This window comes from Diadema setosum, chromosome 4 (assembly GCF_964275005.1).
Source record: "Diadema setosum chromosome 4, eeDiaSeto1, whole genome shotgun sequence".
Taxonomy (NCBI): domain Eukaryota; kingdom Metazoa; phylum Echinodermata; class Echinoidea; order Diadematoida; family Diadematidae; genus Diadema; species Diadema setosum.
This window is the reverse complement of record NC_092688.1, coordinates 13,380,281-13,401,655: the sequence shown is the minus strand read 5'-3', so window position 1 is coordinate 13,401,655 and position 21,375 is coordinate 13,380,281. Positions and strand designations below refer to the sequence as shown.

Here is a 21,375-nt window from a genome sequence, read left to right as displayed (position 1 = left end):
CTCACTTTCATCTTGATTTTCTCTATTTTTCATGCTTCTGAATGCAACACCTCGGCTCAATATCATGTGCAGAGATGCCTTATCTTTGTATAAATCAACTTTGTATCAAAAACAAACTGCAAACAATGACAATACACCATCATTTAAAACAAACTAAACTCCTGAGGGATCAACTAATTTTAGGGCCCCACCATATTCAACTATGGAAAGAAATTGTACACCCTCTGAAAGAGAATGCACCCAAAGAAGGAGGAAAAAAAAAACTGCAAAGGCGCAAAAAAGGGAAAACAACAATTCAACAAAGTCCAACAGAGTATCAATCCTTTCTGAGCAAGTATTTACTATGAAATATGTTACATCTGCAATTTACCGTAAAAGTAGACATTTTTGCGCGAGTACTTTTTCACACTCGGCCGGGTAAGATGAGTTTCACTCGTTTTGAATTCCACATAATCAAGACATCAACTACAGAAACATGGCAAGCAAAAACATTCACATGCTTTTCTTTTCATGTTAGTTTCTGGATGTGCAAAATGCATGAAAATTTCAACACTGTCTAAGTTTCCACTTTAACAGTATTTTTGATGGTAAATGGAAAGTATTATGCAAGAGACACTAGATACAAAATGTCAAAGACTACACAGGGTCCTCAGAGAACATCTTGGCTGAAAGAGCTCTGTAAAATCATACTTTATCTTGGTGGGGTATATTCTGAAGTTACGTGGAATTATGTTTCACAGAAGTGATACATGTATGATACATAGTGTACGTATGTGTACTTGCCCAATCTTATTTGCAGCTATCTATACACTTTTAAATAATTTTCGAGGTTCAGCTTGTGTGAAATGTGCAATTATCCAAACCTGACAGAATCAAGTAGAATTCTTACTGTGAACATAATTTTCTTTCTGTCCAAACTGTCATCTAACAAATTCCATCCACCCCGAATAAGAACAGAAAATTCATGCTGGTAGTAGACTGGTTCTGGAATGTATTAAATTTTATGCATGCTTTGTTCACAAAAGTTGTCCTTAACAACCAATAAGCTTGACAGAGCTTGCCCTACCTAGCAAATAATTAAGTGAATTCCTGCCTATTAAACTTAATGGGAGGGAACAGGTGAATGAAATGCTTTGTTACTACACTGTAGTAACAGAAATATCCATAAATTGTAATACAGTACAGGAACAGTCATTATTTAGACCTAATTAACTTTTTTTTTTCAAATACACACAATGAACATAGCATATGCGCTATAAACAAAAAGCAAATACTCCCATATAAGAAGTACAATGTTAATCTTCTGATGGGTGGCAAACCAAGATCTTGTTTTTGAGTGGCGTAAACCAAATATGCCCGACAATTTTGAAGGACTCCTGCAGTTAATTACTGTTCAATGTATGCTAAAGTAATACTTTCCCTTCACAACAAAATCACTTTTCCCACTTGTCCTGAAAGGCGCCTGGACAAGGGTCAATGCCCTGAACAGCAAAGTACCAATTCATTTGACTTGCCTAACAGTGAGTTTTAGTTTCCCCTGTCAAGAGGGCAAGTAGATTTATAGCAACCAGGAATGACTTGCAAATATGTGTCTGAATGCTAATTTTTGTCAGACACTTGAGCAATTAATGTATATTGACTTTGTTTGTTTTACAATGTGCACCTGCACATTCCTCTTCAGCTCAGGCATAGATAAGGGTGTGCATATGGGGTGGGGGGGGGGAAGGAATTGATCTATCACAAGCTTCTATTTCATGCTACCAACCGTACACGATAATTATGTAAATCATTTGACAATTCTTACCACCCAATGCTTAAAACTACATGTACTCTACATGTACTACATGTACACGTACAATGTACACAATGAGCGTTTATTCAAGGGTTATGTTCCTACTCCACAAAAATACATTGTACACCCACCCATGCACATACAAAAACACAGAAATTTTTTATCAGTTTAAAATTTCCAGGTTAGCATGCCTGTACAGTGACGGGGCGATTAAACTGCACATTACTTGAATATGAGACCATTCTGAAGCAAATAATTTTCACGCAACAATAGATATATAATCTACTCTTAAATGAATCCCACAAGGATTGGAACAATCATCCCCCAGCATTCCCACTGATTCCCACTGATCAGTTACTAGCCATCCCCTTTAAAAATTATGACACCAAACTTTAGCAAAGTTATGATTAAAGCTTAAATAATGAAAAGGGCAACAGCTGTGATCTTTTCAAAACTCTTCGAGTCTTGTTTTTCAGAGCCATGTTTGCTTATGTCACATCCGACAGGAAGAGTCTTGCAAAGGAATGATATCCCAAGTCTTGCACCACACAACATTCATGTTTGCACCCAAAAGTGAGCAGACACTACACAAGCAAATTATCCCATAAATTTGATTACCCTTTACTGCTGCTTACACATTTCGGGAGAAGCCGAAAGCCCCTTATGCTTGCGTGGGCAGGAACTTCTCACTCTGTAGATCTTATGTACATCGACAAACTGTAAAATAGCAAATGACATCTCGGAAATTTCACAGGACTTGGGCATACCAAGTACATACAGTGTGTACAGGGCTCATACTCGAGCAGCAGCATGCTGCGATGAGAAAAACTGGTTCTCCCTCGTCAAATTTTTGTTACTCATCGCATGATTTGGCAACAAAAATACCCAAGGGAGTCTGGACAAGCTTGAGAAGGGTGAAAAATCAAAAACTCCGAAATGAGACAACACTGCTAGACAAAGCTACACTTGTACAGGAATTTCCATCGCATTGATCTTAACTGACTCTGTCAGGAAGGAGAGCCATATTCACAACAGACGCACAGGCTTCCCCAAGATTCAGAGAAATCGTCGAGGATGCAGACACAAAAAGGCGACACAAGGAGAAACAAGACGCTGCTTCACATACAAAAGTGTTCAAAGAAAGAATGGAAGAAGTCAAGGGAAATAGACTAGCCGTAAAAATTCACATGTGCACTGTTCCATTTTGATAAATTCTTTGCACAGGGACCACTTAACAAAATGCTGATAGTTAAGTTTAATATATCATTTGTTTCTGATTGATTTTAGGTTAAGATTAATATTAAGAGATATTGTCATGGACACAAATCTGGTGATTCAGTCAGCCCTAAAGAAACAGCAAAGATAGTGTACGGTCAGCAAGTAAAATATACATTCTTGACTCCACCGACGACACTGGAAGTAGACAGTGCTGTCATATGTAATAGGGTTATTTTTTTTTTCTTGCATACAAATATTCTTATATCTGCTCCAAAGAAAGAGTATATTTATCCTTATCCTGCTGAGGACGAGTCCCAAGTATACTTGGGCAGATGTCTATGGGAAATGCGTGTTGTAGCAAAATCAGCCCATCCTCAACGGGTTAACAGGGGGAAAAACAGAGCATTTAATCTTAAGGCCCAGACCAGAAGCAAACAAATGATACCTCAAATATTGCAAGAATCTTTGGCCTGTCACAGTCATTAGATTTCAGCTGTGTATTGCACATCAATTAAAAGACAAACACAAGTAATATTTCTGAAAGAAACTAAACACATAAAACAAAAAAAAAGAAGAAAAAAAAAACAACAACCCTCAGGTAACTAACAAACCTATGGACATTAGAAACAAGATTTCTAAACCTTGCATAATGCCAAATGGTTTTCACAAACACCAACCACAATTATTACCTCCGCCAAGGGAGGAGGTAATGTTTTCATTACCGTTGGTTTGTTTGTCCGTGTGCAAAATAACTCATAGACTTGTGAACGGATTTGGATGAAACTTTCATGAAAGGCTGAGAATGACACAAGAAACAGATTATTAAATTTTGGAAGTGATCCAGGAATTTTTATGAATTTTATGAGATTTTAGATATTTTGGCCAGTAGGGTCAATGAACTTGGGAGTTCAAGCTGCATAGTTTTGAGGTTTTCATACGCGCACTCGAGTGTGTGCTGTAGTTTCTGGTCCAGGGCGAGGCGAAGCGCGCCGCGGGCATTGATGACTATAACAAAAGGCTTATATTTTGGGAAATCTGGCGATTTTCAGCATGCATAACACAGTATGGGTAGAAATCACTGATCTCTACAGAAGAACAAAATCAGTGGTTGAACTGAGCTGCCTGGCAAAGGTCTGCCCTCTCAGAGTGCTTCCCTCATTACATAATGTCACTAGAATGCACACATATGTTCATTTTATGCTACTGCAAAACAAGGAATGTTCGCGTGCATTTTAATTTCGCGAATCTTGCGAGAGCCAAGATTAGCGAAATTGAAATGCACAAGAAAGTTCTTGTCTACACAATATGCACTGAATATTAGAGGCAACTTGCAAAAATTTCATGCCGCGAAAATATTGTGTTTTACAGTATCTCTGCCTGTCACACAAAACTCCCCAAATATATTGAAATGTTTAGATCCCCTAGTCATCTTGCGCAAGGTCGGCGTGCGTTTCTACGGAGACCAGTGGGCGGACGTTTCTCCTCAAGAGAGGCAACAGTTTCTTGTGCGCACATATGGGCACTCCATCACAAACAGCACCGGAAGTGTGTGCTGTGTTCACCCAAGAGACCGTTTGGGGTCCCCGTCATCTAGAGCAAGTCTAGCATAGCTCTCGAATGTTGTGCTACACTTGCGCAAGGCTGTGTGGTGCGATCTTTACCTCAGAGTCACCCCAGACTCACCCCAAACGCTTTGTGCCCTGACCGTTTAGAGTCCCCTTCTTCTGGGGTGAACACCGAACGTCTCTTGGAGGTTGTGCCATGTTTTGGGGGACTCTAAACAAAGTATAAAATAATATACCAGGTAATTTAAAGGGATTGTACAGTTTTGGTTGAGACGTAACATCAGATTTACATATCTAACATTCTTTTCGTGAAATAATGAGAAACCTTCTATGAAATATGAAAGAGCATGTAATTTCAAGAGTAATTCAGCATTTATTTGATGAAAATTGGTTTTGAAATGGCTGAGATATCCAAATAAGAGCAATCATAACCTTTGTTTTTCTTTGTTTTTTGGGTGCCTCAGACATACCGAAAACCGATTTTCATCAAATAAACTTTGAATTCCTCTTAGAATGGTATCCTCTGTACTATTTCATAAGTGGTTTCCTGATATGTAGAAAAAAGTTAAAAGCCAAATTCTCATCTCCACCAATACTAAACCATCCCTTTAAGCAACTGATTGACAAAATTGCCCTACATCGACGTAAATAAGCACTGAATTGATCAGTGTTTTAGTAGTAGCCATGATAAAAAATCATGGGCGTACATACTCGAGCAGGATTCGAACCCACGACCTCCTGATCAGGAGGTCGTGGGTTCGAATCCTGCTCGAGTATGTACGCCCATGATTTTTATCATGGCTACTACTAAAACACTGATCAATTCAGTGCTTATTTACGTCGATGTAGGGCAATTTTGTCAATCAGTTGCAATGAAAACATCACGACGGAAGAACTTCATAAATTTGAATAACAAAAGCAGTACCCGCTGCATGCTATAAGGATTAGAACCAACACTTGCTGTCGGGCGAAAGCTCGGTGGTCTAGTGGAGATGACGCCTGTTCGGTGATCAGGAGGTCGTGGGTTCGAATCCTGCTCGAGTATGTACGCCCATGATTTTTTATCATGGCTACTACTAAAACACTGATCAATTCAGTGCTTATTTACGTCGATGTAGGGCAATTTTGTCAATCAGTTGCAATGAAAACATCACGACGGAAGAACTTCATAAATTTGAATAACATCCCTTTAAGGTCTTTACAGATTCCCTTTTTTCTTTGTCCATTTGTGTTCTCCCCCCCCCCCAAGAACAAATGGATACAATGAAATTACTGCCAACCGTAAAGTTCCGCGTATAAGACACACCCGTGTATACACGTAAGACGCACCCCTACTTTTGGACCTAAAATAGAAAAGAAAAAAAAAAAAAAAACACAAATTTCCACGCAAATATTGTGTGTCATACATATCATTTCAGCTCAAAATTTCCCTAGATAGTGGAATGCAGCATGTATTTGCTCTATTTTTGGTTTCCTTTTAAACTTTCTTTTCACGGTATTCATCGGACACTGGCAAAAAATGGAAGACGCAAAATGCGAGACTTTTATCGGAACTCACTTGCTATTGTTTCGCCTTTCAATCGTGGTATCAACCACAAAGATTGTACTCATGAGTGTACGGTACAATCTTTGCTATCATATTACTACCGTAGACGTGTCTCGCATATTGGTGCGTGTCAGAAGCAAAATGTTCATTATGACTACCGTAGACGTGTCTCGCATATTAGCGCGTGTCAGAAGCAAAATGTTCATTATGAAAATAAGAAAAACATTAACAATGAACAAGTGTAGCAGAGGGATCGTACGCTGAGACGTACGGTGGGTACGGTACTTAGATCACTGTTGTTTCGCCCGGAGGGATTACCAATAACATGTGTCTCTTGTACCATGCTTGTATGTACAGTGCTAGCCTTTTGCAAAAGGCAGCTCGCTATAATTTCAGCACACGCACACAGAGAGCAGTGCAACGGGCAAGCTCGCTCCGAGCCGATCGCTGTGTGCACGCTAGTCCACTGCAAGAGCCTCTGGGTTCTGCCTTTGCAAAAGGCTAGTGAAGAGCAAACGAACACCATGGATATGAATATCTAGTACATGCTTGACACATCGTTCACATCATGGTGACATAGGGTCAATCCTACTCCATATTTTACAGCTTTTGTCTATGGCCAGATTAACACTAATACATCGATAAGTTTCACTTTATCGGTAATTTAGTAATGATACCTGTACATCGCGTATCTACAGCTTCTAGATTGGCTTTTGGTAGCTTGGGAGACCGATATACATCGGTAGGTTTTAATGATACATCGTGTATTTACAGCTGTTGTCTATGGCCAGATTGATACATTGTTACTACACTAGGCCGACATACAGTAAGTTTATCCTGTATTTACACCTGTTGTGTGTGTCCAGATTGATACATCGCTCGTTTATCGGTAAGTTTTAATGATTGCCTACCCTCCGGATGTCGATGGGCATACATGGCCCCAAGATGACCTTATAAAATTGGGTGTATGTGACAGATTTTTTTTTCTGTGATTCGACTGTACCCATGTATAAGACGCACCCCCGATTTTTTATATTTTCCGACAAAAAAAAAGTGCATCTTATACATGGAACTTTATGGATTTTTTTTTTTTTTTTTAAATTGATGACTGACCTTCTTTAACCTCCCAGTATTTCAATCAATGAAATGGACACTTGGGTGAAAATTACAGCAGTAGTGGCTCTGTCACATTATTTACTTTTCATTTCAATCACATTTTTTTCGACTTGTTACTGACATGTGTAAGGGCAACGATATTTCCCTTGCATTCTGAAACAGGCAAGTCAATTGCTCCTTCATTTAGTTACAAATATGAAATTTTGCACAATTCTCTTTAAACACCGTATTTTCTTTATACATTTATTGTTGTAAAGAACTGTTGTAGTCTTCTTATGCAGCAATGGTGGCACTAAAACTTTACAAATCACTTCTTCTAAATGGATTTGTCGAGTTTTCCTCAAACTTCACTAATATGTTCTGATATTGCTGCATTCACTTCAATCCATTTGTATGTTTACAGAAACTTCCCCTTTAACAGTAATGACATGGAAAGTAATCCCACAAAATTTGTGGGGATTCCCAATTCCAAAATCAGAAAACAAAGACCAGAAACCGACATACAAGTTGTAAGCTTAGTGGAAAATTGTCTCTCAACGTACAGAATCAAGAATGTCCATGGCCCAATTGTAGGAGACACACACTTAAGATACTACTGAATAAACAAAAACTTTTCTGATAAACATCCAATTTTTTTTTTCTTTTTGCTCTGTGCCCATATAATTGAACCTCAATGGTTCATAATTTGGCAGATGAAAGTAATTCTGTACATGTTCTAATAGTTAGCTAAATACCTGTATGCTGCTACGATAATTGTAGTTTAGTGCAGCACAAAATTTGAAAGAGGGGAAAAATCAATTACAGTGCACATGTACCAGACAAAAATCACAGCCACATGCACTATGCAAACAACTTCAAACATGTACAAAGTAACTTACAACTATTACCATCATGAGGACATACATTTTTCTTTACAAGGGTTTTTTGTTCTCATTAATTATAACCACAATAAAATCATACTTCTACTACCCATAATACTGCTACAATATACAATTTGTAAGTATGATAACACACAGACCTAGTCCCTGCTTATAACATTAGGCAAAATTAAAGAAGAAAAAAAAGGAGTTTCTCATCTGCATTTTCAGCAAAAAGCTATGAGGGAGGTCCTTATTATTTGATATATCTTACCAATTTTTTCCCAAGGATATTCAAAATAAGAACCCAAGTGAAGTGAGACAAGGGTGTGGGATGGGTTGTTCCCCACACCCCCCCCCCCCCCCCCCATAAGGGGCTTTAGCATTTTTAAGCTGTAAATCATGCAATCTGGTGCACACTAAATTCAATATATTAGTTTATTCTGACAACAAAGAAAAAAACGTAATAAAAATAATGTTACTGTCTCAAAATGCAACTCTTTTGGTAGTTGGAATTCCTTAGGTTGTGTGTATGTGTATGTGTGTGTGTGTGTGTGTGTGAGTGAGAGAGAGAGTGTGTGTGTGTGTGTGTGTGTGTGTGTATTTTGGAGGTTTATTTTGTGAAGCTCACTACTCCCCGATACAAATGCACATACGCTTAGTGCACACATATCATCTGCTGAAGCCAGCCACTCTGGTGGAAAGCAGGAATGCTCTTGGCCTGGGCCCACCCAGTTGCAACAACTTGAAAAATCAAACTCAAGGCCCCAAACCGTACAAAAATTTGCGATTAAATGCAAGTCTTTTGCTGAAAAGACGTTTGATTTCGCATACAAACATCAAATGAGACTTTGTGTTTGATTCTGATCACACGCAAAGTTACTCTGTTGGTGACAATTCATTCCATCAGCTGGCCAATTTCAGCTGAACATGCTCCTCCGACAGACATACGCCCGTATGCATACGATGAGAAGTGAGCGAATCTCAAACTAGCATTCATAACTTCTGCATGTACTCCGTGCACAGCAGCGTTTATTGCAATGATTTTATTATTAAGAGAGGGATTCTAACTAGATCAAGGGCCAAAATTGCAGTGAAATGACATTGTAGAGAAGGTGAAACATGTGAGAATATAATTCTGTAACCAAATACCAATTAGACTGCAGTCATTTTCAGGTCAAAACTCTGTGTGTCCCCTGGCCTAAACCAATGCAATGGATTGGCAACATTTTGAAAACAGGATCTAGAGTAAAACCCCCAATTTTCGGACGCTTAAGCTTTTTTGCAATATTTGTTCAACTCAAATAGTACTCTACAAAATTATTTCTATAATTATGTTTGTTACATATATCAACCTACTTTTTCCCAATATTGATTTTGTTAAACATCATAAAATTTCACAAAATCCCCAAATATTATCACCTTGTCAATTCCCTGAAATTCGGACAGCCTCTCCAAAAATCGGACACGTGCGCAATGTCAATACACATACAAGGCCGCTGAAAAATGAGCATGCGCCATACCTTGTTGGCGCAAGGTTGCATCGAGGACATTGCGGTGCCCGTTCGTGTCCGAATTTTGGTGACTCTGCACTTGCATTCAGCCTCTGTACATTTATTCACTGTATCTGCATGCACGGAGATTTTAGTTTTTCTTCTGTGTTTTTGAGGATACCATCACACCCTGAGCTTGCGATAAGCGAAAAATCTCACAACAGCACGGCGTAATTTTAAAATTTTTAGCGCTTTTTCGGTGATTCTGATTCTTTAGAGGGGACCTAATTCGCGCGCGTTTTGGAAAAGTTTGCGGCGATTCTGCTTTTTTGACGGCAAAATTTGGGATTTTAGATTGATTTTTGGAGGTGACTCAGGCACTTTCCTGTGGTGAACGAGTGTAGGGTTGGACCTACTACTAATCGACCGCCTAATGTTTATTTGCTTGATAAGAATATTTAACACTGAAATTCACGTAAAAAACTTGACCTAGGTGATTGAGAAAATCCAGCTCTATCAAATGCCGTTGTTCCCTTTTCGATTCGAAGTTTCAGTGCAAAAATATCGCCGACGAACTTGCGTGGCCTCGTTTCAGCTCCCCACGGTAAATCGCGTTTTTAGGATCGACCGCTGATTTTGCATTGACAATGCACGTAAACCGAGTTGTATTGAACACCGTGTTGTACGAAGCTTTTTAGAAGCCTTTTAGAAACTTCCATAGACATTACATTGTGCTGTCATTACGATTCGGTGAAAAATATTCATTCGAAATTTTGTCCTTGATTAAAACCATTAATGAAGAGTGAATTATCGCGTTTTCCCACACCATCCTAATCTACATTCAAAGCCAATCCATTTTTATGTGCTTTGCGCGCAGAGAAGTGCGTATTAAGTGTTCAGTGCGCGAATTATATGCGGTCGGTTTCAATAAGGGTGGTCGATATGTAGTAGGGCTATCATACCAGTATGTGAAACGATGTGATATGCGTGTGTTGTGACAGCAGAATTTGCTGGCTTGTGATAAGTGATAGGCAAGTGTCCAGATTTTGAGGGCGGGCCGAAAACACTGAGGGTCTTACTCTAATATAGCCCCGGAGACCGCGCCGCTATGCGGCGGGGTCCTGGCGGCTACCCCGCAGTTTCGCTAAAGTGAGAACCACGAACAACTCCCTATTGCCACATACGGCGACTTCACGAGTAAATCACGGGTAAATTTCAATCATAAACACAGTGACAATAAAAAATGAAATACACATTACCCCATTGCCTTGGTTCTTTTCACGAATTTATCTGGAAACTGCAAAATTTTCCACATTTTTTTAGGAGTAAGCGGCCTTCCAGAGCCGTGCTACCATTTTGAACGTGTATATCCATTAGTAAGCATCTGCGCATGTAGCGAGTAATACGTAGCCTTTTGTCAAGGCCCTCTCGCTGCGTGGTGTAGAGAGCCCAGCCGAGTAAGGTAGCGCGACTCGCTTCGCTCGTCCGTTCGCTCGTCCGTTACAGCGAGAGGGCCTTGCCAAAGGCTAGCATGCAACGTTAGTGAGCATCGGCGAGCTGAAGACAATTCGCCTTATAAGACAACATTTTCTGCATCATAAGCAACGAAATGCATCAAAAAGTCGCCGATTTGAATCATTTAGGTTTAATCGACCCATGTAAGTATTCCTAGTAGTTTTTGTTGAAAAATTAAGGAAATATAGCGCCGCAACGGCACCCGTTTTGTACAACATTAAGATCTGAATGCGAAAACGGCGCAGCCCCAACGCTGCACGTTGGGGCTGGTCGCAGTTAACTCTAATATGTCTCTATACCAGCCTGACCAGGAGCCCAGCCAGTCCCAATACACATGCATCACAAAATATCATGTGGCAAGCCACATCTACAAAACTACAAGTAAGAGCTCCGAAGCTTTGCATGCTAGTTGTCTAGACTTATCGGCCTACTGCATGCATGCAGCACTGTCAACGCCAATGGCTGGGCGCGTACCGTACAATGATACTTCATAGGACGTTGCATTGCATGCTCACACTCGCACGGTATGAATGAATGGCAGCGTTGATATATCGTGCATTACAGAGAATCCCGAGTGTCGTCACACGCATGCTGACCCATACATGTCATTTTGTGTGGTAGATCGTCCATGTTTACAAATACAATACACACGCACTTTCGGAGATACAACAAATACAGCAGCAAACTGTATGTCTCATAAGGTACTTGATCATTCATAGAATCATAATGTAGCACTTCCGCACTTGCCAACAGAATATCTGCCATTCTACGGGGTATTTTACTTACCTGCCGGTCCCTGATTTTATCGGTCGCTCTCTGGGTCGCCTGGTACTCATGTTCAATACCGGTGCAACCAGCGTTTTACATTCACGTACACGACCCAAAGCTGTCAGGAGAACGTATGATTTTGAAGACACGTCAAAGATCAAGCCCTCATATCGACGAGCTACGACTCGCTAAATTTCCCCTCCTCGTATTCCGTGAGAATTTTCCTCGCAGGGTGCAAAATCAACGGTAAATTATAGAAAATTGTATGAATATCAGGTTCCACTGCGTTAGAAAGTTACTACGGCAGTGGCGCACTAATTCTACGAACGCACTTATGAGGACATCGAAGTGGCAGTCATACGTTTCTTTAATACTGAAGATCAGGAATAGCACAGGCTATATGTTGGATAATAGAAATCATATCATTGAATAAATATCGTTATTTTATGGTGAAAATATCACGTTAATGATTATTTGTGACATTTTTTCAGGGAACTATATTTTAGTTGAACGCACAAACACCATACTACACTGTGATACGTCCCCCTGGATCTCACCCGGCGCGCAGTACGAGGGGAACCCTCCCCTATGCATTGTTACTGTCTAAAGTTTTTCCGTTTCAAAAATGTATTATAGCATCTCAGGTATAAGGCCTTCTAGTACCAAGGAGGTATAGTACTACACTACTCGTCTGGGTGCCAGAGGCTGAACCATGGAGCAACATAATTAAACAACACAACCTTGTTTTACCGTCCGCCCAATGTTTTTGACGGGTTTGACCTATTTCGAGGGTGCTGAATCCAAATCTGCATAGTCGGAACTCTTGCATCCTTGAGGATTTTGAGATATTATGGCCGCCAAAGTGGCCTGGAAAATCAGAAATTCATTTATATTTCGTTATATTATAGTGTTGTTGTTTTTTTTTTCTTAAATGAAGGATAACACATTTCGGGCGTGCTGAATCCGAACCTTCAACCAGGATGATGCACAACCAACTCTCTTTTGAGATAGTAATAATTCAAGATGTCCGCCAAAATTGAAATTCCCATGAGTAGGCCTTATGATTAAAGATTTGATGGTGAATAATTGAAAAGATTGTATTGTTAGTAACTCTTGATTCCCACAGTGTTTGAGATATCCAAAGAAGCTGCCAGTAACTGAAGGTTCGTCAATTTTTGTTACTAAAATGGAAAAGAAAATGATAGAATCGCCTTTTGTTAATCCGAATATAATCCATATGCGGGGAAACGGACATTCGGATTAACAGGCCTACAATAAAAATTGAGTATCAGAATCTAAAAACGACCCAAATCCACGGTAGGTCATTTCGGGTAAACTAAATAAACTTCATATATTTTGTATTTGTCCAATAATATTCCATTTAACTATGATGGGAAGGCAACAGTGTAAATACAAAATTATTACATATATTATTATCATAATTAGGCTATCATTGTGAAGAGGTCATTTTATTGAATGGACTTGGGTCGTTTTCTGAATCATATGGACTTTTGTCGTTCTTTGAATGATAGTACAGGATAGCCTGCTATATTGATAGTATGGCAAAAGGAATATATAAGAGAGTTGTGTTATTTTTCCCAGCTCACTACACTAGTCCGTACGGCTTTCAACAATTTGCCTACCATTTGCCTACCAACAATTTGCCTACAATTTGCCTACCATAGCACAATGTCCCTCATCACGATATTAATTAATTCATCATTGTGTGTATCTTTGTGTGTGCATTTATTTGTGTATGCACGGAGCAACAATGTGCATGTGTTAAATGAGGGGAGCTTCTTTCTGTCTCTAGACAGGCGATAATATCTGGGCAATGGAAGGATATCCACTTGAAACTTTGCACATGGTATGAATGAGTGGATAGAGCTGTGTCCATCAACTTGTGGGCGCACATGCTCAAAGTCAAGGGACAAAACATTGGTCAAGCTTGAATTCTAACTGTCACCATTTTCCCCATGTCTATGCAGTGCAGGAATGTATCTTCATAGAGTTTTTTTTTTTTTTCACATGCATTACGAGACATTGATTCTCTTAATATTTTTGGCCATTTGTCAGGTAAAATGCTCTCATTTCGCTACTTTCTCCATCTTCTAAAATGCCTTGATTGCTACATTTCTAGTAACTCCTAAATTCAGATCGGCTTTACACTGACTGGCATTCCACATGATACTTCTATCAATCAAAATATTAATGACAGAAACTTGGTTCCTTTGTAATTTTTGTACCTTTCCTCCGCTGCTCTGAGGCCTTTTGCTGTTACTTACAGCTTCCATTACAACTCATTCCTTTTTTCCTCAACCTAACTCACATCACTTTCCAACAAGTCATGTTCGTTTTGTGTATGCAAGAATTGTAGGCCTGGACAAGGAGTAATGAGAGAGGGCGCTATAATATGAATGTGAATGACACAAGTCCTGGGGCCTGTTGCATAAAACTCCAACCGGATTTTTTTCCGGTTGAAATCACAAAATTCCGGTTGGAAGCTCCCAACCAGAGTTTTTATGCAACGAATTTTACATTCTTAGGTTAGCAACCTTAAAAAATTCAGGTTGGGCAAATCCCAACCTGAATTTTTTAAGGTTGCTAAAAAAGTTTTATGCAACGGGACCCTGGGCTCTGTTTTATTTAAAGATGATAATCGATTGTAAATTCCCTCTGTCACCACACAGGCTGCCATAGACTTATGATAGAAATATAAAATCAATTTTAGGTCTTCATAAAACAGGGTCCTGACTTGAAATGGGTCATTCTTACATTCATACAAGATTTCATTCATTCATTTTAGGCACTTCTAGGGGTAATTAGGGTTTACCATTTATGTACAAGATGATGCATTGGGCCGTTTATTAGCTACAATTTCCCATGTCAAACTGAATTTAGCCAAAAATTAGACTTGGGTCGTTTTTATATTCAGGTCTTCAACTGGATAAACGAACTCTTAACCAGACACAATTGTATATAGTTTCCGTGCACTGATTTACAAACCTTCGGAATAACGGATACCAACTCAACTAATATGCAACTGTGCAATGTATAAGACATGCAAAGTTGTCATAGTGATATTTTGTGCCAGCCGAAGTGTCATTGATTAACCGGACAGCCATGGTTGAAAGAAATGTTGCATTCACATGTGCTTCGTGATACAAGAAACTATACACGCCCATGATTCCATGCAGTGATATAATATATGGATTGTAAAAACACACACACACACACAAAAAAAAAACCCAACAACAACAACATAACAAAAAACGAAACAAAAACACTATACCCTCCGTTTTTGTGCCGTTTACGTAATTGGGGAATGGATGTATAGGGATTTCAACTACTATAAACGAGGCACGAAACTATGCACCTTAATAATAGTCCATAATGCGGCGTGGTTGCTTGATGGTGTATGCATGCACCAACACATTTCTTGAAGAATGTAATATTATTGCTGTTTTTTTTTTCTTTCCACGAATTAAGCATTAAAGGGATGATATTGTATTGGTTGACGGTTAAATTGGCTTTTAACTTTTTGCGAGATATACTTAGAAACCACTGTGAGAAATGTTAAAGAGCATACAATAACTAATTCTAAGAGGATGCTTTATTCAAATATTATTTTTCATGAAAATTGTTTTTTAAATGGCTGAGATACAAAGTAAAACAAAGCGCGGATTTTAAAAAATGGTGGGTCCCCACCTTTTATCAGGATTGCTTTGTTTTGTCGAAATCTCAGTCATTTCTACACGAATGTTCATCAAATATACTTTGTATTCCTCTTAGAACTTTGTTCTTTTCCGTATTTCTTGAGAGGTTTCTCATTATCTTGAAAAATTATTATAAAAAACATTGGAAACCTCAAGCCCCATAACAGCTCAACCGAAACTGAACCATCCCTTTAATTAACGAACCAACATTTTCCACTTTGAGCGTGTAACTTGTTGGGTGTTTCGCTGCTTTAATATTCCACTCTTTGATACGTCATTTTCGGAGGTCGATTTGCCGTGATTTATTATGATTTACCTCGGTTGTTGACCTATTTGTATTCATAATATTTTATGCGTCCTGACACGTAGGATAGTTCAATGAGCACCAATTATGATTGCAATTTTGATTCCGATTATTGATTGATTGATTGATTGATTGATTGATTGATTGATTGATTGATTGATTGATTGATTGTTTGATTGATTGATTGATTGATTAATTAATTGATTGATTGATTGATTGATTGATTGATTGATTGATTGATTGATTGATTGATTGACTGACTGATTGATTGATTGATTTTATTTCCGCAAGATAAAATATGTACATCACTTCTTGTTGAATAATATAAAGAAATAACCAAAAAAGTACATGAAACTGCAGCTGGATGGCCTACTCAGTTCCGCCCTTATGGTGGAGCTGTTCTACCGAGGGGGTCCAGAAGAAAACACACTCGGTATATCCAAAATTAACATGCAAATTTGTATCAACCTAAAACTACACTACACAAAATCAAAATATCATCCATTATTACACTTCGGTTATTCTATGAAAACTATTACCATAATGGCAATAAGCCATAATCAATGAATTCAACAAATCTACTCATGACGCATTATCTATGAACAGATGAAATGAGTGTTACTTGCCCCTTTATCCATTAAAGGACGGAGGGAATGTCGTGGGTGTGAGGAATACACGAGTAGACAGCTGTATTATGGCAGATTGAACTTGAGATGTCATGCACTGATGTCATGTCTCTGTTTCAGGGCAGTGGGCTATAGAAAACTGTGGTATTGTGGTTGATATCATGTCATAAATGAGGTTTATTGGCGGAAGGAGTCAGTGCAGAATGTGGTGATAAAGTTGAGCGAACGCCCAACCCAACCGTGGTAGCTGAAGTAAGAACATTACGGATGTTGTCCTGTTCCCTTTCCTCACGCAGGAACTCACACGACAGCACCCTAGTTGGGGCGGGTCGTGCCTCACTATAAAATGTTCTGTTGTGTTGGAGAATACTCCTGACCATGACACGATTCTAAAAAGCACCTTGACAACATTTCCGATTCATTGCACAAGAGATTGTAACTAATCATGGATACCCATTGTTATCAAATTAGATTGTTTATACTAAAAGTCATTTGAAAGAATAGTAATAACGGTACATACAACGTGTATAGACAGATTAAGTGCATCATGAATATTTACTCTAAACTAATGATTTTTTTTTTTCAATTTAAAAATTTGATTCGTTATTCCTTGTGTCGATTGTTCCATAACTTTGAAGCGAATATGACGAACACTTCGTCAAGCACATATACGCACATAATAGGCCCCTACTTTTATGCATAACACACCCACACACATATACAAACACACACACATACTAAAAAACACACACAGACACAGGCATACACACACAAGCACACACACACACACACACACACACACATACACACACACACACACGCACGACGCGCACACACACGCACACACACACACACACACACGCACACACACACACACACACACACACACACACACACACGCATCATAACACACAGTATCACACATTATACAGGGCCGGGATTCAGGCATGCATATATGGATATCACAAATCATTCTGTATTGAAAATAATGATATATGAATACATGGCGATAGGCCTATAGGCCTGTTATGGTGAGATGCCAGATCGACGCACAATGAAACACGTCCATAAAACTGATGATTATCTGTCCTTGTCTGTCAGAATGTTCCACGTCATACAAACTGGGTTTACCGTTTCCGACATGGAAATCAATCTATCTTTTTCCCCCTATAAACCTTGCCTATCACAATGTTGGCAAATATTATTCACCCAAGGAATATTTTTAGTACTTTGTCTCTTACCACCTGACATAATATTGTATATCTTTTTATATATATATATTTTTTTTTTCCAGGAAGAAGAATTTCAGTCTATTTGTGTGTGTTTTTTTTTTTTGCATTCTGTGATAGATATATATAACAACAATAGTGATTAATAACAATAATCATTATCATAACTATAGAATTACTTCTATCCCATGACATATTGGTGATGGTAATAGTAATAGTAATAATAACAAGGATGATAAAATATTATTCATTTATTTAATTTATTGCTATATTCTCTTTTTCGTATCCAAAACGTGTTTTAAGATTTATCAACCACGCTGAATCTTTATCTCTTACAAACCGTTTTTCAAGCAAGACAGAATCTTGAAAATCTCGGATTTATTCTATCATATTATAATCTCCGAATTTTAATGCATATATACAAAGTAAAACTATCAACCCATGAGTTACCACTTGTTTTTCTTCACATGTTCAGAAGAAACCGTAATTCCTTCAGTTTTATCCACTCCAATTCCTAAACCCAGATACTGTACTGGAATGACCGCCCTCAAGAATCATTATCCTTATTCTCCTTCAAACGCAAACAAGAACAAGTATTACTCAGCTCTAGTGGATACACCCTTATACCAGCCACTTAACAAGACTCTTTTGATATTCTTAGTCTCTTGCAATCAAGCATTCTTCCATGCGTTGGAGTTGACTCTCAGCTCATAATCCTTAAAATATTTATCGTTATTAATCTTCCTTGCCATTTACTATAGTCTCTGGGGTGTGGCAACTGATCTTTGTCGCTCCGTTATTGCATACCGGTAATCTTATATATCGTTTTATTTTCACACTAATATAAACTACAATCCAACGGTGCAATCCACGTTTTGTGTACATTGTTTTATAAGCACTGTTCGATGAGTAACACATTTTCACACATCAGGAAAATGTACGAATTCCCGGCATTCAAATGATATGTCCAAGCAACATGTGGTCTATATCAGTTAATCAGTGAATAAATTTAGTTGGTCAAGACATTCAAATCCAATCTCCGTGATAATTCCACACTTTATACGACTGTTCTACATACAAGTTAACTGTTATGTAGGCCCCATCATTATTTCTGACACCTTTGATACCATGATGATATGACCATTAACATTTGGTCAGTATGTTTTATATTTCAATTTGCTGCAATCAAAAGGCATGGTTCAATTTTGTATTTTGTATTCTTACCTGTTTATGAATTGGTTAAAAAATGGAAAGACGAAAATAAACTGAGCTGAACTGAACTGAAAAAGTGTGCTAGTATTCACAACATTCTATCATCAATGTATGCTATCATTACAACATACGTGTATAAATACATACATATATATATATATATATATATATATATATATATATATATATATATATATATATATATATAGATATAGATATACATATATATATATATATATATAGAGAGAGAGAGAGAGAGAGAGAGAGAGAGAAAGAAAGAGATGGAGAGAAAGTATATGTAAGATTTCGATGAAGGACATACAGCAAATATAATACTGAAAAGAACCAGTGTATTTTGTCATCAGGGACTGTGTAACCACTTTATATATTCTTAGAGGTTATGCCTTGAAAATCATGATCACGCAGTCCACTCTTTTTTTTTAATCTATAATTCCAACTGACGCTTAGCAGAGAATGACATTTTTTATAGCCTATTTAGGTCGATGTAAGACCACTATTCACGCTTTCAAACTACTCATCACGCTCACTGTGAAACATTTAGGCTCACCTACAATGTACTAGTACCAGGTACTAAGTAGATGAATAGGTAGGACTTGCTACGAATGTCAAAGTGCGTAGCAACTACGGTGCAAAACATAGGGGAATGCCCCCCGTTCAGATTTTTTTTTCTTATTTTTTTTTTTTTAATCAGCCGCTGTCTCGCCGTGAAGACTGTCCCCTGTATGCACGAATTGACGAATTCTGTTCCGTCCATTTCCTGCATGTGATCCGTATGTGCACATGTGTACTATACGCGTGTACGAGGCCGTCTATTTGAAGTCTCCATTGATACTGTATGTACACGTGTATCCTATCGAGCGCGCGTGTCATAGTGGTGCACGTATTATCCCTTTGGCCTCATCGTGAACCCCGGGGCGCCCGGGGTGTGGGGCAAATCGTACGCAGTCCGCGCCTTTCTATTCGCCGTGTGTGTATTCTGATGGTCCGGAATTGCGCACATATCTATCGCCCATACCCAGCTGACCTATGCAAAACAATGGAAGTCAAATCGTTAGTCCACCACATACAGTGCGTACCAGCATTACGACCGCTCTCTTCGGCCGGTAGCAAGTAGGGCTCGTGTCTGCGCGCGGTGGACGTATCGTGGGATATTTTAGTCGAGGCATAGCCGAATATTGACAAGGCTGAGGTCAGTTAAATTACGACTAGCGTTGCAGAAAGTGACGCTGGGTGCGATGTGATTTGTGGACGTGAGTTGGATAAATGCCGTGGCCCAACGGATTCAGTACTGTAGTGGTTCGTAGATTGTGAATATCAACATTTATCATGTTTATGGAAAATGTCTGTTGTTGTGGTGGTCACTTGTGCTGTCTGAAGTCTCTACCTGCATGCACATTCCACAGAAGGAATGCTTACATGTGCAGTGTATTGTCGATCAATACGAGAATGGATGTGTTGTTCTTGACTTCCGGGGTAGAACATCAGTCTGTAACTACTCTAGTATGCTAAATACAGGTGATATGTGATTGATTATTGCCGACTTGATATGTAAGATACAATCACATCTCCGTTCTGCTGTAAGACTTTGCTGTGCCTCGGCTCTGGCTTGAAATTTATTGTATTTAATAATTTATTATTCTCTCTCCTTCATACAGGTGTTCTGTTAGTGTTAGTGTTGACAAGAGTCGAGACCAGCTTTGCTAGATTGCTCTTTTACGCGTTTATGGACTAGACTCCTAGAGTCCAGTCTTAAATTAACTAACTGTTGTATGATTTTTTACCAAAAATGTTTACCTTCTCTGTTTAGTTCTGCTAGAAAGTTCAGTCTTCAAAATTTTAGTGGAGTGTCATATTACCTGGGTCCAAAATTTACTGTCATTAAAACTGGTTCTCAAGGTTTAGAAGTATGTCTAGATAAAATTATGTTAGATACAAACTGTTTTATATTCAACATGTGTCTAAGTACCCACTAGAGCACTACATTACAAACTCACCAGTGTGAATACAGCTGTACAGTAGGTGGTCAAACATGCGTATTGTAATTACATTGTCCGATTTTTTATGAGAATGCCGTAGTCTGTACATATTGCCCTGTAGGTCTACTGTCAGTAGGTTGATATCCTACAGTCAAACTCAGAGTTGTCCTTTTCAGTTGAGTTTATTTCAGCATTTATTTGTTTCTTTTGTGTGTGTGTGTGTGTACTTTAACTACCTAAATCATAATAAATATTAATGTAGGACCCTACAGTAAACATTGAGTATTTGTATTAAATTCTAGGCCTATCAGTGTACTATTAAAAATGTCATGATTTTATACAGTGAAGAATCTAGGTACAAGTATAGAACCAAGCAAAATTGATTAATATTACATGCAATTCAAATTCTATGTAGATTGGA

General features: G+C 38.5%; 1 protein-coding gene across 1 annotated transcript in view; it reads right to left on the bottom strand.

The window, feature by feature from the left end:
• Positions 1-12,160, bottom strand: part of LOC140227627 (uncharacterized) — a 37,732-nt gene extending 25,572 nt beyond the window's left edge. The window contains exon 1 of the mRNA XM_072308046.1: positions 11,889-12,160. Coding sequence (XP_072164147.1) covers positions 11,889-11,938 — 50 coding nt within the window. The 5' untranslated portion in view covers positions 11,939-12,160. The remainder of the gene's footprint in view (positions 1-11,888) is intronic.
• Positions 12,161-21,375: the final 9,215 nt, after the last annotated feature.